This window comes from Rattus norvegicus, chromosome 11, assembly GCF_021556685.1.
Source record: "Rattus norvegicus strain SHRSP/BbbUtx chromosome 11, alternate assembly SHRSP_T2T, whole genome shotgun sequence".
Classification (NCBI taxonomy): domain Eukaryota; kingdom Metazoa; phylum Chordata; class Mammalia; order Rodentia; family Muridae; genus Rattus; species Rattus norvegicus.
The window spans coordinates 77,738,912-77,765,915 of NC_141544.1; the positions used below are offsets into that span (position 1 = coordinate 77,738,912).

The 27,004-nt window shown below is 40.1% G+C and overlaps 2 protein-coding genes and 1 long non-coding RNA gene across 4 annotated transcripts in view; 2 read left to right on the forward strand and 1 right to left on the reverse strand.

Moving 5' to 3' along the window:
• The window catches only part of Eaf2 (ELL associated factor 2), a 45,460-nt gene extending 29,694 nt beyond the window's left edge, over positions 1-15,766 (forward strand). For both annotated transcript variants that reach the window (XM_087575627.1, NM_172047.1), the window contains 2 exon segments: positions 8,107-8,364; positions 15,530-15,766. In XM_087575627.1, the coding sequence (XP_087431753.1) occupies positions 8,107-8,364; positions 15,530-15,576 (305 nt within the window). In that variant the 3' untranslated portion in view covers positions 15,577-15,766.
• Positions 15,767-17,366: 1,600 nt separating this feature from the next.
• On the reverse strand, positions 17,367-25,942 carry LOC148002618 (uncharacterized). Its single transcript, XR_015633473.1, has 3 exons — positions 25,759-25,942; positions 25,556-25,643; positions 17,367-20,031 (listed from the first exon to the last, which is right to left on the reverse strand). It is a non-coding gene; the product is annotated as an uncharacterized LOC148002618 (long non-coding RNA).
• Slc15a2 (solute carrier family 15 member 2) overlaps positions 25,338-27,004 on the forward strand; it is a 29,041-nt gene continuing 27,374 nt past the window's right edge. The window contains exon 1 of the mRNA NM_031672.2: positions 25,338-25,614. Coding sequence (NP_113860.2) covers positions 25,477-25,614 — 138 coding nt within the window. The 5' untranslated portion in view covers positions 25,338-25,476. The remainder of the gene's footprint in view (positions 25,615-27,004) is intronic.

Consider the following 27,004-nt stretch of genomic DNA (forward strand, 5'->3'; position numbering starts at 1 on the left):
AATATTAACAATTCAACATTATACAAAGATAATTGTAGAATGTGGCTAAGACAGAATTTCTTTTCTCACATTGCTTATATTTAGCCATGTGGATGAGGGAGGAGGAGGAAGAGGAGGAAGAGGAGGAAGAAGAGGAGGAGGAGAAGGAGGGAGAGGAGGAAGAGGGAGAGGAGGAGGAACAGGAAGAGGAGGAGGAGGAAGAGGAGGCAAGAAGTAAAAGGGCAAATGTGTATTCAAATAAAGTTCAGAAGTGCCTCAAAGAAACAAAACACTTAATAGAGGCTTAAAAGAAAGAAATCCTTAGCAAGGGTTACACTCAAGCCAATATGAGAAGGAGCCAACCTTTCAAAGGCTTAGTGGTACACCAAAAAGCACTGTGGCCTAGCTACGCAGATTTGGAGGAAAAATTCATTACACACACACACACACACACACACACACACACACACACACACACACACACCCCAGAGGACTCACAGCTAAAGCTAATATAAAGGATGTATACAAATCAGGAAAAGACAACCAAATACAAGCAGAATAGTTGAGCAGATGCTCAACAAAAAAAAAAAACATTCAAGTGGCCAAGAATATATGAGAACTGCTTTGGATCATTGCTTATTAAAAAACTAAAATTATAGATCACCTCGAAAGCTGGTGGATTTTAATGAAGCTAAACATTTCTACACAGGAAAAGTAAATACATGTGTCACAAGAAGATATACGGTAGGCTTTACAGAACAGCCTTAATTTGTTATCACAAACTTGTTACTACTAAAAATGAAAAACAGCCAGAGTATCTGCAAATAGAAAGCTGATGACCAATGTATGTTGTATTTATATAATGGATATCATAACAGTTGAGTAGAATGAGATACAGAGCCATTGAAAACATGAATGCATATATAAACAGGATAAGAGGCATGTGCAAAATTTATAGGAAGTTCAGTAACAGACAACAACTTTGGTAATAGAAGTCAAAACGGTGGACACTGGAGGAAAAGCATAATAGAGCATTTATGGGGATGGGTCTTGCTCAGTGACAGATACACAGTATAGCTTATGCTGAAACTCATCTGGGTGTGTGCTTTACCATTTGATTGATTCATTATTAATCACAAAGCACACAACAAGCAAACAAAAAGACCTGGATGATGTCTAACCCAAGCGAAGTGGAGCTCTAATGCAAAGGACTTAGGGCCGAAAGGGCAAGCCAGTGAGTCGAGAGAGTGGGCGTCAGATGGGTATTGTCAGCCAACTAAAACAGCCCTGCCTCGATACGATACTACCTGGCAGTGTGTTGACTGACTATTTTCTATACTTGTAGGCTAAAACTGGTTTACTATTTGACATTTTTATAGAATGCTAGAAAAATAATGATCTAAACACAGGCAAGCTTAGTTATGACCCTAAATACTGGTCCGTTGGTTTCTTTGCTTCAGATCACTTATTTGAAGAATGAAGTTGATCTTCCCACCATAAATTCTCTGTCTTAAAAAGAACTTTAAGAACAGATTATTATCCTTTTTTTGTCCTAAAAATATTTACAACCAAAATTATAATGGAAATTGGCTTTTCAAAAATACTAGAATATTTTAAATCCCTTTTAAAGAAATAGGGTGGAAACCTGCATAAGGGAGCTTTATCAAAACTTTCTCTAGAACAGCTGAGAAAAGAATGTAGTTCTTAGGTAGGAATGACATTGCACTTCGCATATTAAGGAATAAGGAAAAAAAACTAATATTGGATTTTGTACTTTTAGACTTTTAAACTTTTCATTATTTATTATAAGTTGGTTATAAATATAAAGTTAGATTTAGATACTGCTTATATCCTTTTTTATTTTTTATTTTTTTGAGATTTTATTTATTATGCCAATGGGTATATTGCCTACACAAATAAACTACATACATGCAGTACCCATGGAAGCCAGAAGAGGGCATCAGGTCTCCTGGGACTGGAGTTACAGATGGTTGAGAATGGGTTGATGTGGGTGTTGGGAATCACACTAGTCCTCTGGAGGAACAGCCAGTGCCCTTGACAGCTGCGCTTCTCCCTCTTTTTGAGGAAAAGTCTCACTGTATAGCTCTTGGAACTTGGTATTCTCCAGCCTCAGCCTCCTGAATGCTAGGATTGCAAATTATGATGCCCTTCCCAACTGGTTACTGATGCTTTTATCCTCATAACTACATTATTAAAATACAGCTTGGTGCTAAAGGAGGGGTTTTTTTTAACTTTTTAAAATTTTTCGTGATTATAATTTAAGTAAAACATGTCTTGCTTTCCTTTCCTACCTGCAAACATTCCCATATACCATTTTCCACTCTTCTTCAAATTCATGACCTCTTTTTTCCCCACTAATTGCTATTGCATGCATATATGTACATGTAAATACATATATATTACTAAATATAATCTGTTTTGTCCATATGTTGCTGTGTATGTTTATTGTCTATCTGTCTTTGTGTTTCTGGATGTTTTCAGGGCTGACCATTTGGCACTGGACAGCCACTTGGTGTGTTCTTCCCTGGGTAAGGCTTTCTCTCTTGTTCTTGGCTTTCCTTGGTTGGCTCTTTGTGTAGAGCCGAGTCTACATAGGTTTTCTCTACTCAGTTTGGCACGCTCATTTGTGTCATCCTTGTTTAGGTAACACTTGGGCAATGGACTCAATGGGTACAGCTTCTGATGCCACTAGGAGACACACTCTCACCGCCAACTCCCTCATCTTTTTATAAGATTGTAAAATCTGTGAGTCTTACAGTCTTTCTGTTCCCTCCTCCCAAATGTTTCCTGATGCAGACGTGTTGTGTATCCGTTGAGACTGGCTCCACAACTTAGAATTTTGATAGGTTGTAGTTCTCTGTTTTGATCTCCATCTGTTGCAAAAGATGTTTCCCGGATGAGGAGTGAAGACTAACTACATCTATCTGTGGATGTAAGGACAAACATTTATAGATTGTTATTATTGGAGATTATGCTGGTCTTTTAGTAAATCAGTGGTTGTAGATTCTTCTCCAATAACCATGACTTCACTAGCACTGAGAAGTTAACTAAGTGTCTGGTACCGGGAATAGCTCTCTCTGGCCATGTGGGTCTTAAGTCCAACTAGAGAGCTGCTGGTTACCACCAAGGTTTGTGCACCACTACTACTCTGTTGGTGTATCTGTGCTAATCGATGTGGTCCATGGGCATGATATCTGGGTGAGGCTTTTGGTTCCCTCTCTCCATTGGAATCTTCCATGTCACCTTCTAGTCCCAAGAAAGATAGTCCTCAAGGAAAGGGTATGCAGGTCAGTTCCAGCAAAGTGGTTTCTGGACCCTGTTATTGAAGTGCATGGTGTCTTTAGCAATAGGGATCCACCTTCGACCTCTGGGGGTAACCAAGGGCAACAGTAACAGGCTGTACCTTTAGAGAGTTTCTTGGACAGAGCACTACAGGAATTTTTAAAATAAATGGTTTAGATGCTGGAATACATGTTTTAGTTTTATGCTGGAATACATGTTTTCATTTTATCTGGAATACATGTTTTCGTTTTATGCTGGAATACATGTTTTCGTTTTATGCTGGAATACATGTTTTAGTTTTATGCTGGAATACATGTTTTCGTTTTATCTGGAATACATGTTTTCGTTTTATCTGGAATACATGTTTTCGTTTTATGCTGGAATACATGTTTTCGCTTTATGCTGGAATACATGTTTTAGTTTTATCTGGAATACATGTTTTCATTTTATGCTGGAATACATGTTTTCGTTTTATCTGGAATACATGTTTTCGTTTTATCTGGAATACATGTTTTCGTTTTATGCTGGAATACATGTTTTAGTTTTATGCTGGAATACATGTTTTCGTTTTATGCTGGAATACATGTTTTCGTTTTATGCTGGAATACATGTTTTCGTTTTATGCTGGAATACATGTTTTCGTTTTATGCTGGAATACATGTTTTCGTTTTATCTGGAATACATGTTTTCGTTTTATGCTGGAATACATGTTTTCGTTTTATGCTGGAATACATGTTTTCGTTTTATGCTGGAATACATGTTTTAGTTTTATGCTGGAGTACATGTTTTCGTTTTATCTGGAATACATGTTTTCGCTTTATCTGGAGTACATGTTTTCGCTTTATCTGGAGTACATGTTTTTGTTTTATCTGGAATACATGTTTTCGCTTTATCTGGAGTACATGTTTTCGCTTTATCTGGAGTACATGTTTTCGTTTTATGCTGGAATACATGTTTTCGTTTTATGCTGGAGTACATGTTTTAGTTTTATGCTGGAGTACATGTTTTCGTTTTATCTGGAGTACATGTTTTCGTTTTATGCTGGAATACATGTTTTCGTTTTATGCTGGAATACATGTTTTAGTTTTATGCTGGAGTACATGTTTTCGCTTTATGCTGGAATACATGTTTTCGCTTTATCTGGAGTACATGTTTTCGCTTTATCTGGAGTACATGTTTTCGCTTTATCTGGAGTACATGTTTTAGTTTTATCTGGAGTGCATGTTTCCGCTTTATGCTGGAGTGCATGTTTCCGCTTTATCTGGAGTACATGTTTTCGCTTTATCTGGAGTACATGTTTTAGTTTTATGCTGGAGTACATGTTTTCGCTTTATGCTGGAATACATGTTTTCGCTTTATCTGGAGTACATGTTTTCGCTTTATCTGGAGTACATGTTTTCGCTTTATCTGGAGTACATGTTTTCGCTTTATCTGGAGTACATGTTTCCGCTTTATCTGGAGTACATGTTTTCGCTTTATCTGGAGTACATGTTTTAGTTTTATCTGGAGTGCATGTTTCCGCTTTATGCTGGAGTGCATGTTTCCGCTTTATCTGGAGTACATGTTTTCGCTTTATCTGGAGTACATGTTTTCGCTTTATGCTGGAGTACATGTTTTCGCTTTATGCTGGAGTACATGTTTTCGCTTTATGCTGGAGTACATGTTTCCGCTTTATCTGGAGTACATGTTTTCGCTTTATGCTGGAGTACATGTTTTAGTTTTATGCTGGAGTACATGTTTCCGCTTTATGCTGGAGTACATGTTTTCGCTTTATCTGGAGTACATGTTTTCGTTTTATCTGGAGTACATGTTTTCGCTTTATCTGGAGTACATGTTTCCGCTTTATGCTGGAGTACATGTTTTCGCTTTATCTGGAGTACATGTTTTCGCTTTATCTGGAGTACATGTTGTCGCTTTATCTGGAGTACATGTTTTCGCTTTATCTGGAGTACATGTTTTCGCTTTATCTGGAGTACATGTTTTAGTTTTATCTGGAGTGCATGTTTCCGCTTTATGCTGGAGTGCATGTTTCCGCTTTATCTGGAATACATGTTTTCGTTTTATCTGGAGTACATGTTTTCGCTTTATCTGGAGTACATGTTTTAGTTTTATCTGGAGTACATGTTTTCGCTTTATGCTGGAGTACATGTTTTCGCTTTATGCTGGAATACATGTTTTCGCTTTATCTGGAGTACATGTTTTCGCTTTATCTGGAGTACATGTTTTCGCTTTATCTGGAGTACATGTTTTAGTTTTATCTGGAGTGCATGTTTCCGCTTTATGCTGGAGTGCATGTTTCCGCTTTATCTGGAGTACATGTTTTCGCTTTATCTGGAGTACATGTTTTAGTTTTATGCTGGAGTACATGTTTTCGCTTTATGCTGGAATACATGTTTTCGCTTTATCTGGAGTACATGTTTTCGCTTTATCTGGAGTACATGTTTTCGCTTTATCTGGAGTACATGTTTTCGCTTTATCTGGAGTACATGTTTCCGCTTTATCTGGAGTACATGTTTTCGCTTTATCTGGAGTACATGTTTTCGTTTTATCTGGAGTGCATGTTTCCGCTTTATGCTGGAGTGCATGTTTCCGCTTTATCTGGAGTACATGTTTTCGCTTTATCTGGAGTACATGTTTTCGCTTTATGCTGGAGTACATGTTTTCGCTTTATGCTGGAGTACATGTTTTCGCTTTATGCTGGAGTACATGTTTCCGCTTTATCTGGAGTACATGTTTTCGCTTTATGCTGGAGTACATGTTTTAGTTTTATGCTGGAGTACATGTTTTCGTTTTATCTGGAGTACATGTTTTCGCTTTATCTGGAGTACATGTTTTCGTTTTATCTGGAGTACATGTTTTCGCTTTATCTGGAGTACATGTTTCCGCTTTATGCTGGAGTACATGTTTTCGCTTTATCTGGAGTACATGTTTTCGCTTTATCTGGAGTACATGTTGTCGCTTTATCTGGAGTACATGTTTTCGCTTTATCTGGAGTACATGTTTTCGCTTTATCTGGAGTACATGTTTTAGTTTTATCTGGAGTGCATGTTTCCGCTTTATGCTGGAGTGCATGTTTCCGCTTTATCTGGAATACATGTTTTCGTTTTATCTGGAGTACATGTTTTCGCTTTATCTGGAGTACATGTTTTAGTTTTATCTGGAGTACATGTTTTCGCTTTATGCTGGAGTACATGTTTTCGCTTTATGCTGGAATACATGTTTTCGCTTTATCTGGAGTACATGTTTTCGCTTTATCTGGAGTACATGTTTTCGCTTTATCTGGAGTACATGTTTTAGTTTTATCTGGAGTGCATGTTTCCGCTTTATGCTGGAGTGCATGTTTCCGCTTTATCTGGAGTACATGTTTTCGCTTTATCTGGAGTACATGTTTTAGTTTTATGCTGGAGTACATGTTTTCGCTTTATGCTGGAATACATGTTTTCGCTTTATCTGGAGTACATGTTTTCGCTTTATCTGGAGTACATGTTTTCGCTTTATCTGGAGTACATGTTTTCGCTTTATCTGGAGTACATGTTTCCGCTTTATCTGGAGTACATGTTTTCGCTTTATCTGGAGTACATGTTTTCGTTTTATCTGGAGTGCATGTTTCCGCTTTATGCTGGAGTGCATGTTTCCGCTTTATCTGGAGTACATGTTTTCGCTTTATCTGGAGTACATGTTTTCGCTTTATGCTGGAGTACATGTTTTCGCTTTATGCTGGAGTACATGTTTTCGCTTTATGCTGGAGTACATGTTTCCGCTTTATCTGGAGTACATGTTTTCGCTTTATGCTGGAGTACATGTTTTAGTTTTATGCTGGAGTACATGTTTTCGTTTTATCTGGAGTACATGTTTTCGCTTTATCTGGAGTACATGTTTTCGTTTTATCTGGAGTACATGTTTTCGCTTTATCTGGAGTACATGTTTCCGCTTTATGCTGGAGTACATGTTTTCGCTTTATCTGGAGTACATGTTTTCGCTTTATCTGGAGTACATGTTGTCGCTTTATCTGGAGTACATGTTTTCGCTTTATCTGGAGTACATGTTTTCGCTTTATCTGGAGTACATGTTTTAGTTTTATCTGGAGTGCATGTTTCCGCTTTATGCTGGAGTGCATGTTTCCGCTTTATCTGGAATACATGTTTTCGTTTTATCTGGAGTACATGTTTTCGCTTTATCTGGAGTACATGTTTTAGTTTTATCTGGAGTACATGTTTTCGCTTTACCTGGAGTACATGTTTTCGCTTTACCTGGAGTACATGTTTTCGCTTTATCTGGAGTGCATGTTTCCGCTTTACCTGGAGTACATGTTTCCGCTTTACCTGGAGTACATGTTTTCGCTTTATCTGGAGTACATGTTTTCGCTTTATCTGGAGTGCATGTTTTCGCTTTACCTGGAGTGCATGTTTTCGCTTTACCTGGAGTGCATGTTTCCGCTTTACCTGGAGTACATGTTTTCGCTTTATGCTGGAGTACATGTTTTCGCTTTACCTGGAGTACATGTTTTCGCTTTATCTGGAATACATGTTTTCGCTTTATCTGGAGTACATGTTTTCGCTTTATGTGGAGTGCATGTTTCCGCTTTATCTGGAGTACATGTTTTCGTTTTATCTGGAGTGCATGTTTTCGCTTTATCTGGAGTACATGTTTCCGCTTTACCTGGAGTACATGTTTCCGCTTTATCTGGAGTACATGTTTCCGCTTTACCTGGAGTGCATGTTTCCGCTTTATGTATTCCTTCCCAATTGTCTTCTTAAAAGCCTGTGCTTTTACGTTAGTGTGTCCCTTCATGTTACTTATTTGACCTATTATTTCTATTTTCAGAGCTGAAGGCGGAAGCTAGTCTTATGGACCAGATGAGTAGTTGTGATAGTTCATCCGATTCCAGAAGTTCTTCATCTTCAAGTAGTGAGGACAGTTCTAGTGATTCCGAAGATGATGACCGATCCTCTCCTTCCGGTCCAAGGAGGTACAGCTCAGAGCACCCCAGCGTATCTGCTGGGCCACAGTACAGGACTTCAGATGCTGACACTACTTGTAACAGACTTTATGACAACAGTGCCCTTCTGATGAGTACTTTACGTAAGTATACGTAACCGTGAGTAACCAAAACAGGACTTGCAGTCGTAGTCACATTTGTTGTGAACTAGAATTTAAAGAAGAGTCTTAATTTATGTATTTTGTAGTCATTAGCCATTTTCTCCTTTGCAAGTTTAAAATGTCCTGTCACTGGAGTGAGAGTTCCTCAAAGGGTTTCCATGGGTCCTTTTCTTTTTATTCTACCTTCTTTTTCTTAGATAACCTCCCCATGCTCCTGTTTCAATCAACAGATATACAGATAACTTTCAAATAACCGCTGAATCCTGGGTAGATAGATCTAGCTTCATCCCTTCAGTGAAGGCCCTTCAAATACACGTCCCAAAGCCAACCCTACATTTTTGGGCCGACTGCATATTTGCCTAGTGAATGTCGGCATGTGCCTCATTATGGAAACCAGAAGCCTGATTGCGTTCCAGGATTGAGCTACTCTCTTTCCTTTTTGTATAGTCAATATTTCACCAAGTCCTTTGGACTTCTACCTCCTAAATATTTTCAAATCCATCTACTTCTTTTCATCTTTATGACTACCACTGTAGTTCAGCTCACTTCCTTGATTGCCCCCAACCATCAATCCCAGGTCTTCCTCCTAACTTCATGTTCTCCCTTTCTCTTAACTACTATGTCCACTAGATGTTGCCAGTATGTATATGAACATAACTGTAGGTCCATTCACTGAAACAAGGTCAACCTTCCATGGCTGCATCTCTGAAGATAACTGAGCTTTCCTTCGCTAGAAGTCATTGTCAATAGCTCCTTATCTTAGGGTGGGGTTGTGTGAGGCTCTTGTACGTTTATGTTGAAGTTTTGACTGACTTGATCATAGGGAAGTCTCGCATATGCAGTCGAGGCCATTTTGATCCATTATGTGTATTATTAGCCATGTCGATCATTTAGTAATTCAAATATAATTTATCATCTCTCTTGCTTTAAAGTTTTCAAAGTTTGCGATTCCTTTTAAAATTTAGGGTAGACCTTAACATAATCATATCGCTTTATTTATTATTTACTTGGTGTGGTGGATTAAATACATTTGGCCCAGGGAGTGGCACTATTTGGTGGTATGGCCTTGTTGTAGTAGGCCGACCTTGTTGGATTAGGTGTGTTACTGTGGGCATGGCTTTAATACCCTCATCCTAGCTGCCTGGAAGCTAGTCTACTCCTGTTTGCCTTTGGAATAAGATGTAGGACCCTCAGCTCCTCCTGTACCATGCCTGCCTGGACACTGCCATGCTCCCACCTTGATGTTAGTGACTGAATCTCTGAACCTGTAAGCCAGCCCCAACTAAATGTTGTCCTTATAAGAGTTGCCTTTGTTGCAATGTCTCTTCACAGCAGTAAAACCCTAAGTCAGAAGTTGGTACCAGGGACTGGGTTGTTGCTGTGATAGGCCAGACTGTGCTTTTGTTTGGAAGAGTGTGGATTTTGGAACTTTGGATTTGGAAAGCAGTGGGATGCTTTAAGTGAGGTTTAATTGACCATCCTAGTAGAAATATGGGGGATGTTATTGCTGAGGGTGAGTTGAATGATAGAGGCCTGACTCTAGAGGTTTCAGTGGAGAAGAATTTTAATATGCGGCTGAGAGACCGTTTTTGTTCGATGAAGAATGTGACTGCTTTTTGCCCATCTGAAGAATCTACCCAAGGTTCAGGTAAAGAAATTTATATTAATTGCGTTGACAAAAGTCTCAAGAAAGCCCAACAGAGACTTTGCTCTTTGGTTAAGTCTCATGAAGAACATTTTGAAGAAGCATAGTGGGCTCAGAAAGGAAAAATATAAAGTAATAAAGGGGCACCAGGAATAGAATGGAGCTGAATCCTGTGTTCAAGGAGACAAAAAGATTAAGGGACTGGTGACTTCGTGACAAGATCCTACCCAGCTAAACGTGTTGTTTATGTGTTTACCATTGAACAAGGAGTAGTTATGTCATGTTAGGCATTATTATTGCTTGGTTATTGTTTTCACTTGAACTTTTAATCTGGAATGAACTCCAATGCAGAAATGAAAGACACAGGCTTTTGATCTGGATCTTGAGGCAAGTGGCCATGAAAATCTTAGGTCCAGGCAAGTGGTATATGACTTTAATTCCAGGAGACAGAGGCAAGCAGATCTCTGAGTTCAAGGCCAGCTTGGGACACAGAAATTCTAAGTAGAGAAAAATTTTAAGTTCAGGCATGGTAAACCACACTTTTAACCAGCACTGAGGAGACAGGCATGTAGATCTCTGAGTTCAAGGTCAATCTACAGAGCAAGTTCCAGAACAGCCAAGCATAGGAAGTGAAAGAGTTAGAAAACGGAAGGCTGGTGATAATGTAATAAAACAAGGCAGCCATATTCCAGCCCCAGTAGGCAGCAGAACTCAGCAGCTTCTGCCTGTAAAATCCAGAATAGAAGAGATTCCTGGGACAATTGATGTTGGTTTGCTGGAGCTAATAAATTAGCAGTGATTAAGAAGAGACCAGCATCACTGAAGTGAAATCTGGGAAGTGTTTTCTAAGCACACAAAGAAGCTGTGTTCCTGAGATAGCCAAGGTTGAACTTTATCCTGCAGCTGGACTTGGTATGTGGAAGAGTCACCCAGATAATACTAGTTTTGAAGGTACGGAGGAGTCATGGGAGCAGCTGAGGCCTGCCACTGTAAGAGGCCATGGAAGGCCCTGGGTGAAGTTGCAGGCTCAGCTGTAGTTAATGGCCCAGGATTGAAGGGGTCATGCAAAGAAGTTGAAGCTTGAAACTTCAAAGAGAGCCTGTGAGAGGTTATTGGTGAAGCCTAGTTGCAGAGGAAGACCCCAGTGTATTGGAGATGCCGGTACCACACGATGATCACCAAGAACAGCAGCAGCAGTGGACTGGAGTCAACCCAAGACTTTTGGGACCCAATGTGTGGATCCCAGACATTGGAACATGAAGCTGTTACGTTGCAGTTGCCTAGGAGACCCCACGATGTTCAAGATGCCAGAGCCATAGGATATCTGCTGAGGAAAGCTGCTAACAGAATGGAAGCAGCCCAATTGAAAGACGTTTGCTGCAGTCAACAAGTGTGGAAAAGGAGTTGGAGATTGGAAGACTGCTTTGACATCAGACATGGAGATGTAGAGTTTGGAGTTTGTCCAGCTGGTTTTCTGTCTTGTCTTGATTACAATTAAGGGAGTGGCTGAATCTCAGAAGAGACTTTGAACTTGGACCTTTAAAGGACTGCTATAGACTATGGGGATTTCTTAAGTTGGAATGAATGTATTCTGCATTATGCTATGTTTAGGTATGGCCTCCATAGACTCATGTGTTTGAACAAATATATGGGGGCTAGGGAGTGAAGTGTGACGGTTTGAATATGTTTGGCCCAGGGAGTGGCACTATTAGGAGGTGTGGCCTTGTTGGATTAAATGTGTCACTGTGGCCGTAGGCTTTGAGACCCTCATTCTAGCAGCCTATATGCCAATCTCTTCCTGTTTGCCTTTGGAATAAGATGTAGGACCCTCAGCTCCTCCTGTACTATGCCTGTCTAGACACTGCCATGCTCCCCCACCTTGATGATAATGGACTGAACCCCTAATGCAAGCCAGCCCTAATTAAATTTTTTTCCTTTTTAAGAGTTGCCTTGGTCATGGTATTGCTTCACAGCAGTAAAACCCTAAGACTCACCTAGGTATTTGTATATAGTGGGAAAACATATGCATGCATTTGTGTGTACATGGAGATCAGAGGTCAACTTCAGGTGACTCCTTTTATTTCTTTCCACCATTTTTTTTAATTTTTTTTTTTTTTTGGTTTTTCAAGATAAGTTTTCTCTGTGTATAGATTTGACTCACTCTGTAGACCAGGCTGGACTTGAACTCAAGTGATGGGATTGAAGGCATGCATGTACCACCAGGGCCCAGCTCAACATATTTTTTTAAGATCACCAGTGTCTGCAAGTCACTGATTTATGTAGAGTAGCTAGCCTGTGAACTCTAGAGATCCAGCACTGGGGATACAGACTGCAAACATGTCCAGAGATCTGTCCCCTTCTTCTGGTCTCACAGGACTTGCACAAATGTGGTACACAAACATGCACACAGATGTCCCACACACATAAAATTAAATAATTTTTTAAAAGCAGAATCAAAAATGTTTTTAAAGAGAAGAAAAACATTGTTATGGGTATTGGTTTTGAGTTTAAAAGGATGTAGTAGTAAGCATCTTGGACACTGTCAAGAAAGGTTAACTTCAACATGCTTGAGATGGGTGTTGGGAGTTAACTTAGTCACTAAAGCACTAGCCATACAAGTATAAATCACCCCCAGAACCCATGTAACAACCTGAAGTTGGGGGGCAGAAGGGGGTACATGCCTGCAATCCTTCTGCTGGAGAGGCATAGGCAGGCAGTCCCAGACAGTCTAGCTTAACTGGCAAATTCCAGGGCCAGATTAACAACAACCAAGGCTGTGTTCTGGCTTCCACATGCAAGCACACGCACAGTATTTGATACGTGGCTAGAGTTTAGTTAGTAAAGCATTTGGAAGACTTTAGTTGAATCTTTAAAACACATTTAAAAAAAAAGAACAAAATCTGAGTATGGTGAGGCAGAGACAAGGGAATACCTGGAGCTTGCTGGGCAGCCAGATAAACCCACCTTGTGAGTTCCAGGCTAGTGAGAGATCTTGTCTCCAAAGCATCTCTGGATGGTAGGGAAACCATGCCCGGAGCTGTCCTTGGCTTCCCCACGCACACAAATGTGCACATGAACACAAACAAAGATGCTTGATATGCAAGGAAGTTATGCTTTCTGTAGGAAGCTAGCCAATGTATGGTGAAGCCAAGGGAAGATGGGAAAGAGAAATAGATTTGTGGATGTTTTTCAGTTAGTGAAAGGAGGCTAGTGAAAAAAAAAAGCAACTGTTGACGTGCTTCCTGCAGCTCTGTTTCAGAAGCCATAGTTTATACAACATTACTACTCATTGGCTCCTTGAAGGGACCTACCGTATTCCAAGAGTTGGCAATCTTCACAAGTGATTGTGAAACCTGTTTCTGGTAAATGGGGCTGCAGGCTAGGTTTACAGAATCACAAGATCCTACAAAGAGTGTTAAAAAGTGAGTGAGAGAGAGAGAGAGAGAGAGAGAGAGAGAGAGAGAGAGAGAGACTTCCTCCTCAAAATGAACAAATATAATTTTGAAACAAGGAAAAACATGTGATCCTAAGGAAAATATATGAAGACATAGCCTTGGAGGGCTAAGTCTCATGTGGCTCTGGCTGGCCCCGTACTTACTCTGTAGACCAGGCTGGATAGGTATAACAAAACAAAAAGAAGCAGAAATAAAACAGGATCTAATATACTGTAAATAAGAATCAAGTACCTCAAGAGAAGAGTGCTTGCATGCCACATACAAGGACCAGAATTTGAGCCCCAACACTTAAAAAACATTAGCATCAGTGCTATGGCTCAGTGGGTAAAGATGCTCGCCACCAAACTTCCTGAGTGGAGTTCAGTCCCCAGAGCTCACGTGGGAGCAGGAGAGAAGTGACACCAACAACCTGTCCTCTGGCTTCCACACTCATGCACAAACAAGAAGGTAAATGTTTAAAAACTTAAGTTTGGAAGAACGGGTCATGGGAATGTTTTGAAAAAGATTGATAAGTAGGCAAGATGGATGTGGGTGAGAAATGAATTAATGAGGTGGAAGTGCTGTCCTAGAACACAGGCTAAAATGAAAACTAAGAGAGAAGGAGAATAGATGGAAACGATTAAGCACCGAACAGTAGGAATTCCAGGAAAGAGTAGAAGGGATGGTGTGACCGCTTAACCTTTAGAGTTTTCCAGGACTGAAGACCGCCATGAATCTACTCCAGATACTAAAGTGGGCAAATGAAAATAATAAAGATATACCTTAACACTTAAACTACAGAGCACCGGGGAGGAAGTGACACTTGTGCTGGCACACCCAAGTCGGAGCCGAGAAAAGTCTCGGCTTCTCTCCTGCGTCCATGTTTCCTCTACATGATGCAGGGAGGTTACTGAGGGAGTCAGGTTCGCCTTGGTTGCCTGTTAGAACTGTTCCGTGCTTTCTCATTGTGTTTCAAACAGCCTTTACTGTGACTTTCTCTCCACCTTCTGACCTCATTCCCTATCTTTGTCTTCCTCATTTATCCCACTCTAGCCACAGTAGCGTCTCCACAAAGAAAACAAAAATTCGTATAACTTCCCCCCACCCCCATGCTGAGGGAAGGGAAGTCAGTTTTCTTCAGAAGTGTGACTCAAGCTTCCGTAGGGTGGCTCTACACCCTGGTATGTTCAGGCAGAGCTAATTGGACACAGTGGGTTAGTCTTTCTTTTAAGAGGATGAAGAAGAGAAAGAAGATATGCAGTTTGGAGAAAGATGTAGTGTCAGGGAGAGGGGGTCCAGGAAGGGTTAGCTGCTAGGGTGAGTTGAAGTACATATGATGTAAATACATTGCATTCATGTGTGAAATTACCAAAAAATATAATAAGAATCTTAACCACTCTACACTTGCCTTAGAGCACTTGCACTTGTTACACATTAGACACTGTCTCCATTTTTAAAGACTTTCTGTTCAGATGCTACCTCTCATAAAGCCTTCCCACTTACAGTACTGCAGTAGCACCCCCTGCTACTCTCTCTCCAGTTCCTCAGGACTTATCCCTACTTGACATTAATCTAGATACGTGTGCCCTGTCTTTCTGCTCTACTGAAATGTTGCCTCCATGACACAAATGACTTACAAAAGCAGTTGGTGCTTAGATATTCTTTATGGTACTGGGAATTGAACACAGGGTCCTGTACGTAGTAGCCAGGAATCCTTCCACGGAATGATATCTGGTCTAAGGGTTCCTGACTTCTGTGTCATAATGGTTTCGATTGCATCTGAAGGTAAAAAGATGATAATTTTCACTCTTGAAAATGATTGATGTAATCAGAGAGTAGTGGAAAGGGAAGTGATATCATCAGTAAGTGAAAGAAAGCTAAAATAAACGCAGGTGATACGAAATGCTGGAGTTTGCTGCTGTGGGTTTTACTTTATACGCAGTATTGATTGGTGTGCCAGGTACATGGCCGAATTATATTAAAAGCAACCTTATATTAGAGTAAATTAATTTATTAAATATTAACAGTTCAAGTTTTTAATTGCTGCAGTTTTGTTATTTTATTTTAGGAAGTGATCTGCAGCTGAGTGAGTCAGACAGCGACAGTGAGGACTGAAGCAATATCAAGCCATAAGGAAAACACTTGCTGCAAAGCTTCTAGGGAAGCTTGGGGGGAAAAAAGAAAAAGAAAACATTTGTAAGATGTTTGAGAATCTGTTTTGTATTGAGAATAAATATTCCTATGTTCATTGAAAATATGCAACTTTTGCTGATAAAATAAAGTTGGTTCAGGGTTTTCAACTCTTTGTTGGTCTTCTTGTGTGGTGTCTTTGTTTACTCATACAAAACGTTATCCCATTTGATAGAGGAGAAAACAGATTCAGACATTAGGGAACTTGCCCCGGTATTGCTAATGAACAAGCAGTAGACCAAGTATTCCAGAGTCCCTGTCCACCGTTGTGTTTTACCACATCATTGTCCCAAGTTGTGAGATGCTAAAATAATTGATTGTGGTCTTCACTAGAGTTGTGCCTTTCCTCTCTGATATTCCTTAAATTATGATGGAATACACTTTTATTTCTTACCAGGTTTATACCTTATATAAATATGAAGTTAAATAATTATCCTAATAGGTGTTTTGTTATCCCTTATAACATTTTGCTCTCAAGAGATTAACTCATGTATTAAGTATTTGGTATTTATATTTATCATATTTTTGAATTTGAAGGAAATACAAGTATTTAGCTATGGTGAAATCTACCAAACAACAGGTTCGTTTTTTTTTTTTAAAGCAGTTTTAGGTTCACAGAAAAACTGGTAAGAAAGTTGGAAGAGTCCTCTTCCCTCTGAGCCCCCTGCCACCTCATGCCGGGGCATATACTTGCTCTGATGGCTCTCCATTGGCACTCACCACCACTAACATCTACATCTTATAATAGGATTTATACTTGATGCTGTATACCTTATAGATTTTTCAGAAATGTGTTCAGTCACAGCATAAATCCATCACTGTATTGAACATAGATTGCCTTAAAAGTCTTGTATGCACTGCCCATTGTTCAGGCTGGCCTTGACTCTGCCTCACTTCTCCTGCCTCACGCCCCAAGTGCTGAGGTTAGACAGGTGTCACTGTCGCTCCTGGACTGGTAACACACGACACATTACTGTCTCCGTAGTTTTTGCCTTTTCCCGTATCCTGTAGTTGGACTCATACAGTATATGGCCTTTTCAGATCAGCTTTCCGTGCTGGCTCAGTAGTCTTACTTCTTTTTAATACTGAATAATATTTTCTATCTACACGCACCATAGTTTATCCATTTGTCTATTAAGCCAACATCTTGGTTTCTTCAAATTTTGTCAATTACGAAAAAAATTCAATGTCATCTGTCCTTACTGGTATTTCCTTAACTATAATTTATGGGCTCAGGGCTGGCTTTACTTTCTTGTGCTTTCTCTATTTTTCCTTCTCTCTAATCCCCTCCATTAATTTAGCTCCATTTTCTGTTTTACTCATCAATACTTTACTGAAAACTACCATTGTGCCATTTAACTAAAGCAAATTCATAAATTCATATTCAATGTAGCTAGTAAGACACTTCTATCATGTTACTAATGTAATTCAGAATATAAAGTTTTACTCAAAGTTGTTATGCTGGAATTCTGTTAATTACTACTAACTACAAGACTTGAGTACACAGCGCATGAGCTGGAAAGGCTAGCTCCCAGACTTGGTTTCCTATAATCTAAACAGATCATCTCATCTCCCGTTTTTATTTTCCTTGTAAATGAAATATTCTTAAGATCTTTTTGTGGAAGGGTGGCATGTTTTGAGACAGTCTCAGTATGTAGCCCAGGGTGGCTCATGATCCTCCTGCTTCAGCCTCCATTTTAAGGGTTAGGCATGCATCACCACACCCAACTTAAACATTTTATTTTACATTTTATTATTTGCATACATTGCATCTTGACTCCAATTTTCTCCCCTCCACTCCTCCTTCGGCCCTACCTCTCCTCTCCCCCTAGAGCAACTCCTATTTTTCCATAAGGAAAAAACAAAAACAAAATAATAAAAAGAAAGAAAGGCATGCAGGCCTCCCAGGGATACCCACCAAACACAACATAACAAGATACAATAAGTACAAATCCTCATATCACACCTGGACATGGCAACCCAGTAGGAGGAAAAGGGTCCCAAGGGCAGGCAAACGAATCAGAGACTGTCTCCCACCACCATTGTCGGGAATCCTACAAGGACACCAAACTATACAACCATCATGTATTTGCAGAGGACCTCAAACTCGTACAGGGTCTGTGATTATCATGCCAAACTCTGTGAGCTCTGCTTAACTGGTTCTGTGCGTAATGTTCTTGTAATGTCCTTGACCCCGCTGGGGTCCTTCCACTCCTTTGTAGGCTTCCTCTGGCTTCACCCAGTGTTAAACACCATTTCAATGAATTCATTTTTATTCTTTATACACTTTAAGAGGAGGAGAATAAGGTTTTTCGTTTATCCTATAGTCTTACACTGTCAAAATCAACTCAACACAAAACAAAACAAAACCAAACAACCCTGTGTGATCCCAAAATATGTGGTGGATTTCTCTCCAGCTTGAGCAATTCTGCAGTAGATGCAAGCTGTGTGTTTTATAATACAATTCACTTGATGATGCTACCTCTCTGGGGACAGCATTAGAGCCCACTTGAAGTGTTAATTCCAAGCACTACATTGTTTTACTTGTGTTTAATTAATGTTAATTGGCCATAAATAAACAATTAATTTGCTTCAGCAGCCTACAGACTCATAAACATTTTTATGAAAAGTAATGTGAAAAGGTGATGGGCCAAGGTATGGGGAAGGGGTGTGAAGAGTCCACACCCTCCCTGGCCACCCAAGGTTCAGCAATCCGGATGTTCTCCAAATCAAGTCCTTCCTGATTCTACAGAGACTTCATTGCATAGGCGTGGCTGTAAATGGACTGGATGGGGAAACCTAACTTGTCTGTTTAGATTCTTCAGGATTTCTTCCCAAGGGCCTGGGGCAACTTCTAGAATTAAGAGGGTCTAATGACCTACTGTTAGGCAAAGAAAAGCAGACGCCTTTTTTATGACCTGCCCTAGAACAATAGGATAAGATTAAGGTATATTTTTAGTCTCTGTGGTCTTCCTGTCAGAGTGAAATTCTAGTTTCTCTGGTCTGCTTTGGGGAGAAATGAAAGCAAGTGTGAGGGGAGGAGGAGAGACGGAAGGAGGGAAGGAGGAAAGGAGAAAACGGGGGTAGGGGAAAGAGAGACTACTTTCTAAGACTTGCTTTGGAGGTTGAAAATACCCTAATATTATCTTGTGACTTAGAAGACTTAGAAAATAAGAATTATAGGAGTGATGAGCCAAGAGTCATGGATGAAAATCAATGTAGATCATATTATCACAGACACTCTAAAGAGACTAAGGGAAAGAAACCCTGAAAGACTTGGGTTGGAAGCAGCACACACTGCAAACCTATTGCCCTACACTTACAGACCCATCAAGAGAGGCGAGGCTCATGGACTGCAAATCACAACTTCTACCCAATCTGACACTCAGGTAGCATGTGCTGCTTCATTTCTACTTCCTGACTCTCATGTAGAACTGTACAGAGAAGGTGAATCTGGGAAGCCGTTTCCAGTTTAAACTAAGTCCTAACAATTGTCAACATGAAAGCTGGAACCACTCAAGTGTCCGTCAGTGCAAGAATGGCTAACTAAAGTGATAAATCTGTATAGTAAATTTGATGAAATAGAAGGAAAAAAAATCTTGCTTAAGGCAAAAACATAGAGGAATCTCACCAGGGTAGTATTGAGTAACAGGGATAAGGTGCAGAAAATGCAAACAGAGTTACTCTATTTACGAGAACCTGATAGGGGACTGTTGATTGCTCCAGTGAAGGAGAATTTGCCTGGGAGGCAGAAGGCAAGCAGTGGGTATTATTCTTTGAAGAACTTCCAGCAGTGAAGTGCTAGAGAGTAATTTTTAAACTTTTCTGTGTAGTGGGTAGCTGTGTGAATTTCACATATTATCCCCTTCCCCCCACTTCCCATCAGATCCATAATAAACGATTTTTAAAAAGCAGTCATGATATAAAACAGCAGCTCCTGTATGTTACTTCTGCAGGGTCACCTTCTTCAGAAGTTGCTTCAATTCAGTTTGCCTCATTCTTAGAAGCCTGATACCTCCTTCCCCGTCCCCCTGCTTCTGTGAGGATGCTCCCACTCCCACCCACCCACTCCCACTTCAACACCCTACATTGAGGAAACGAGACTTCACAGAACCAAGGGCTTTTCCTCCTATAGATGCTGGACAATGCCATCTTCTGCCTCATATGTGTCTGTAGTCATGGGTCCCTCCATGTGTACTCATTGGTTGGTGGTTTAGTCTCTGGGAGCTCTGGTGGAGTTTGGTTGGTTGATATTGTTGTTCTTCCTATGGGGTTGCAAACCCTTTCAGCTCCTTCAGTCTTTTCTCTAACTCCTCCATTGGGGTCCCCTTTTCAGTCCAATGGTTGGCAGCAGCCATCCTCATCTGTATCAGTAGGGCCCTGTGTAAAAGTGAATGGAATTGTATGCTTGTGATTAGTGCGACAATGTTCTAAGTTATATTTAATTGCAAATGCCCATAGATTCGGTTCCAAAGACGTTTGCAAGGCAAAGGATAGCAGTGCTAATATCAATATTACTCAAATACACCTTGCAGATTTACAAAGGTTAAGAATTCAATAAAGAAAAAATAGGCAAAGGAAACCATAGATGACTTGAAAATTTCAAAATCATTTCTTTTGACCCAGCAGTCTTCCTTCTATATATTGTCTTACAGATAAAATTAACTCATATGCTCATAGTTGAACTGTATTTGCACCCATATAATTGATAACCTGTTATCAGATTTATTGGCTATTTGGGAAATATCTATTTGTTCCTTTTGACCATTTTTATTATTCATCTGTAATTGATTTTTGGAATTGCTTCCATAGTATGGGTTCATCTCTTTTGATAGATACAGTGTGAACATTTTCTCACACTAGGATGTACTTTTTCTTTTTCTTTTTCTTTTTCTTTTTTTTTTAACTAGGCAAACAATTTTATTAACCTTTTCCCAAACTTATGCCCAGGCATCTTCAGTTTAATTTGCTGCAAAGAATGAATTGGGTATAATCGAACACTGAAAAGAGCTGCAGCATTCGGGGTGCTTGGGCTTAAAAATATTAGAGATCTAGATTTTATCAGACCCATAATAAACAAACAATTCTTAAAAAGCAGTCATGATATAAAACAGCAGCTCCTGTATGTTACTTCCGCAGGGTTACCTTCTTCGGAAGTTGCTTCGATTCAGTTTGCTTCTGTCTTAGAAGCTGAATCAAAATTCCCCACTAGATCTGCAACTTCATCATCATCATCCTCTCCAGTAGCAAGTGGTGCTTTTCCATCCACCCATCTGCTTTTCACGCAGAGCTTCAGTCAGTTTCCTCTAACTAGTCAGACTGTTCTGCACCAAGCTGGTTGAAGATGCTGGGAAGCATTTCTGTCAGCCACTTTGTCTCGGCGCGCCCTGTAACGGGGAAGGTGTTCGCTGCTAGAGTTGCCTGAACTTTAGGTTGTTAGGTGTGTTGGTTTGTACACATGTTCACCTCTTCAACACCAGAGATATTGTTTGCCCTAACTTCTTTGTGGAGAACTGCAGGTTTTTACCATCTGCCATGACTGTTCTGCGAACTACCTTCTTCTCTCTAAGAGCAGTTCCTTTCCCACCAACGCGCATTTGTGCCTGCACTGGGCGAGTTTTCCTGGTTCATGATCGTTTCTTTCATTTTGTCGGAGTGGAAATGGGGCCGTGCAGGGGACTAAGGTTCACGACCAGGGAGTCCGGGGCAGACCAGCTGAGAGATGGCGCACACATGTGGGGACCCAAGAAGGCAGCTCAGACTTTTTCATTCTTTATGGTGTCTTTTAGCTAACAGTGTTCATTAATTATAATATTATGTATCACATTTTTCTTTTCTTTCATTATTTAAATCTCCAACCTATGAAGCATTGATCTATTTTTTATATAGTCTTCAAGAATTTCAGCTTACTCCACAGTTACAAACATATCTCTTATGCTTGACTTCAAAAACGTGGATTTTGACTTTAATATTTAAATCCTCAACCTATGAAGAATTGACATATTTTTTGATATAAAAAATACTGTACTCCATAAGCATATCCAAATGATATATTGATTGGAAGCACCATAACTCTCCCCACCCCCCACATTACAGGATTACCTTTGTTTAAAGACCGAGTATATGTGGATCTTTCTCTGAATTCTCTTCTGCTCCATTGATTGCCTTGTCTATCTTTGTGACGATTATGTTGTAATTACTTCATAATAGGTGTTGATTAGGCAGTTCAAATCCTCTACAGTTGGATTTTAAAATTGTGTGATTCCTGGCTTTTTGAATTTTCGTTTGAATTGTAAGGATCAAATAGTCATTTTTTACCTTCCTAAAACCTACTGGGATCCTGTGCTACAGGCAAAAGGGACTATTGACATTTTTATAATATGAGCCTTCCAATCATGACTATGCCATTCCTCCATTTATTCAAGTTTTTCATTTTCTCCTTTCTTTCACTAATGCTTGATAGCTTCAGGGGTGGGGTCTTCAACATCTTTTATTTCATTTATCTTTTATGTTACTACGATTGGTATTCTAGGTTCCCTCATCTATTTACTTGTTGCTGATAATTCAATACGATTTTGTGTGGGGCTGATTCTTATATTTTGGACATTATTTTTTATCTTTATTAACTTGAGTATTTCTTATTTACATTTCGATTGTTATTCCCTTTCCCGGTTTCCAGGCCAACATCCCCCTAGCCCCTCCCACTCCCCTTCTATATTGGTGCTCCCCTCCCCATCCTCCCCCCATTACCACCCTCCTGGCAACAATCCCGTTCACTGGGGGTTGAGTCTTGGCAGGACCAAGGGCTTCCCCTTCCACTGGTGCTCTTACTAGGCTATTCATTGCTACCTATGAGGTCAGAGCCCAGGGTCAGTCCATGTATAGTCTTTAGGTAGTGGCTTAGTCCCTGGAAGCTCTGGTTGATCGGCATTGTTGTTCACATGGGGTCTCAAGCCCCTTATTTTGGACATTATTAAACATACATTTACTTTTAATTTTATATTTGCTTCTCTTCTCAGACAACTTACTTTAGAGCTCATTCTACAAGTAACTGAAAACTTTACTGTCAGCTGTCATATTACAGAAACCACAAATGTCCTCGTTTGTTATTGATGTTTGATTTTGATAATCAGATTCTTCTATTTCTATTGTCCTGTGTGTCTCTGAAGGGTTTATATTCGTCCTATGTCAAAGATGCCTTTTTCTTATTTATCTCTTAGACCTTTATCTTTCTGTTTCAGGGTGACCTATCAAAAACAATAGAGTATAAGCAAGCATCTTAATATGATATCGCTCTAAGTGATTCTTAGCATCAGAGAAGTTATGTTTACCTAGGGAAAGGCTCAGATTATATTTCTGATATTATTTGACTCTGTGAACTAATGCCGTTATTTTATTGCCATCATCAAGAGACAGATTTCAGGCTTTGGGTTATGACTTGGTTGGTAGAGTGCTTGCCTAGCATTTGCAAACCCTGAACCGAGTTCACTCTCTAGCAGTTCATAAACAGAGAATGGTGGCTCATTCTTGGACTCCCAACACTCAGCGTGATGAAGGGAGAAGTTGGAAGATCAGAGACATTCAAGAGAGGGAGAGCAGTAAGACTCTGTCTCACATAAAGACAAATTTCATAGACATTTATTAGGAAACAGGAGTTCATGCTCTGGAGTTTGTTGATCGGGGATCTCTGGCTGTGCAAGAATTGATGCATACAAGCGCTACTTTGTCTGTTCTTCTGAAGTCAACATCATCTAGAAGTACAAGGCCAAGGCAAGGGAAGCCGGTAACTTAATAAGCTCTACACTGCACTTGTGCCTCTACTAGGTAACTTGACTAGAAAGTTCTGCCTACTTTAGATTCAGTATTTAACTGAGGTAGGTCAGGAAAAGCAATATTTCCTAAAAGAATTACTACAGATTAATCATTATTGCTACAGGCAGAAGTAACACTGGATTATTCTTTGGGTAAAGGTTGATGGGAAAGAAAACAAGTGAAGAGTATCACAGCCAAGAGAACCTGGTCAGAGTCCGAGTTAACGTTTAGGGGGGAAAGGTTCATTTGTTGAAAAGTCATTCAAATGGGTAATGTAAGAATTTTGTGAGAAATAAAGCCATAGAGTTTTTCTCTTCTTCCTCCTCCTCCTCTTCATCTTCCTCCTCTTTCTCCTTCTCTTCTTCCTCCTCCTCCCCACCTCCTTCTTCTCGTTTTACTATTTTCTTAGTTAACATAGAAAATAATGCATCTTTAAATTTTTCATAGATGTATTTTAATTCGCTCATATTCGCCCTCCCTGCGTTGTCCTCTTTTCCTTGTTCTTCCATTCTCAGTTTCCTCTCTCGTATCCGCAAATGAAATCACTCATCCTGGCATTGCCTGACCTGGTGGGTTAGTGCCCCTGGGGTAACCCTAAGGTATAAAAAATGTCCTTTATAGCCTTTGGCAATATGTCCCCCTTTCTTTTGACTTCTAGCTGGGTAGACACTAGGTTCTTTTGTGCTCCTCTCGCCTCTTTAAGTTAGCCAAAGGAAAACAACAAGGGGAGAAAGAAGGTAATGGAAGGAGACTATGTTCAGACCGTAAGACATGCATGCATGGAAATGCCACAATGAAAGCCAATACTTTTGCATAATTGATGTATGATACTAGATTTTCGAGTTTATATATATTCAATTCAATGTAGGGTATAATGTATCTATTGTCACCGTGTATATTTCAGCTGCTTGTCTGATAAGTATTGTATTCTAGAGTCAGAATAAAATCCATCCACTGAACGTTGAGAGAATGTTTTGCTTGCAATAATACCTAGAAAGCAACTGGTTCGTAATTTTTGCACACATTAAACTTCATTTCTTAGTGAACGAATAGATTGATTTCGAAGAGGGGACTTGAAAATACAAAGAGTGACTTTAGCAAGGGCTATTGCCAACTGTTTCCCTGTCATTTCCTTTAGCCCGGTATTTTTGACTTAGAGGATTTCCTAGCTGAATGTTGGGATGTTCAAAACCCAAGCCCACCTCGTTCTTATTTTCAGATTCAGTTTTGCGATGACTCTCCTCTTTGTTCAAATCATTTTGACTTCCTAGCATTCCTGAGCTTCCATTTTTATGGCTTACATACCTGCACGACCTGCCACTGACTGCTGATGCCTATCTCTCTGCTTTCCCTATCAGTTTCTGCATAGTGAAAATTCCAGATTTGCCACTTTACAGGCCCTGTGATTTTTAGATAAGTGTCCCGATTTCTTGGAACAATAATTGCTGTATAATAAAGAGAGCAGTAAAATACATGAAAACCAAAGGTATATATATTTGCATACATATATGTATAACTTATATACATTACCACCGCATATAATACGTGTCCAATAATAGCACATATTATTAACCTGAAATCAGCCTTCTGTGTTCAAACTGTTATATATTCTTCCCTCTTCCCCCATATCACTAGAGATCAGATCCAGGACCTTCAAGGCACAGTGCTCTACCACTGAGCGAGTTACCTAACCCAGATGCTGCATTCTTGAGTACTATCTAGTACTCATTCACAGAGGGATTTTTCTTAAACAGATAACCCTAATCAAGTCCCTAGTACTGTTCTCATCTTGTGACTCGTGACGTGTTGTTCTTACTTCCCTGTGCCTTACCTTTGGCACAGTGAGCGTGCCGACCCTCTCTTTTCCTATAGCTTCCAGTTCTGCTCTGAGGCTGGCAGCTACTGAAACTGACACACACAGGGTTAAACCTATTTGCTGTGGCCATCCCTCCTCCCCCTAGTCCCCCTTTTCACTGTAGGCTGGCAGCAGTCCTAACTGCCTACTGAAGCCAAATGCTTGAGGAGAGAGAGAGTAAGGAGCCAGCCATGAATCCTTTCCAGAAAAATGAGTCCAAGGAAACGCTTTTTTCACCTGTCTCTACTGAGGAGATGCTGCCTAGACCTCCGAGCCCTCCAAAGAAGTCACCTCCGGTGAGTCCCGAAGTTCAGTTTGTCTCAGACTGTAACAGAGTAACAGCATACGTAAGTCTTCCGAAGTTCCTCCTTGGCTGTTGCAACTTCGCGCTGAACTGTGTTAGAGCAGAAAAACTACTCTCTCGTGGAATTAGAATTCACCTGAAAATTTATTCTCGTTTCTTCTGTTTCGGGAAGGAAGCAACAGGGTGGGTTAGCCGGATTTTTTTTTTCCAGTTGGGTCCCAGAGTTTTGCTCTATTTCACTGCATATTCCCTGGGGGAGAAAAAGCACTTTGAATGTCCAGGGAGACTTGGCAAGCATTCCTGTCTGGAGAACTGTGTGTGATTGTTCTTTCCTTACCAATACCAAAACTCAGCCTTTAGTTCCCCTTGTGTGCAGAGCCTTCCTTTTTCTGGACACCGACAGAAGCTTTAGAATAGACCCACTCTCTGTTACTAAGTGTCCCTACTTTGCAGTGGGAGGTCGGAGGGGGGAACAAAGAGTAATATTTTTGCATTGTGTACTTGTTAAAGCACTTCCGAATTTATCACCTCACTCGATCCTCAGATCATAGTAAAATCCTCTCAGTAGAAAGGCTACAGTCACAACAACCAATAATTGGCTGAGGTTTTAGTACTAACCAGGAGGTCAGTATGATTCTTATTTCTTTGAAATAACAGAATTGAAACACAGAGCTGAGTACTGGTGACACTTACGTCAGGATTGCATGTTAATCCAATTAGTGAGAGTGTACACCCGCTAATGTTAAATAAACTCTGTGGTACCTAGTTCTCAAGATGAGAGCTGCAAAGGTAATAATTCCAATTCATTGCATCTGTCAATCAAGTTGTTACCAGGCAGTAACATGTATGTAGTTAATCATGTCTTGGTCAGGGTAGTTAAAGAGAGGCACATACCTATGAAATAAGAGAAAATATAAACCTCATGTTAATGTTTGAATGTTTGTCCCCTGTCCATGTTAGTGGAGCTATCTTTATGGAAAGAGATTTAAAATAAAACGTGGTCTTTATTATTTTACATAGTTCACGAGATAGCACGGCTACTCTAATGTATAGCGTGAAAATGAAAATCTTGCTGCTGGAGAGCTGGCTCAGCGGTTGAGAGCACTTGCTGCTTTTCCAAAGGACCAGTTTGGCTCCTGGTTCCCAAGTCAGACAGCTCACAGCAACCTGTAACTCCAGCTCCAGGAGATCCAACCTCTTTTTCTGGTCTCTGCGGGCACCCACATACTTAAACTCTCATGCATACTCTCATAAATACAAATCAATTTTAAAAGGAAATATTACAGAAGCATGCTAGTAGGAAAGGTGGACCCTTAATTTCATAGGACTTCAAACTTCTCTCCCAGAGTTACGGTGATCAATCAGCTTATATTTAGGACTGC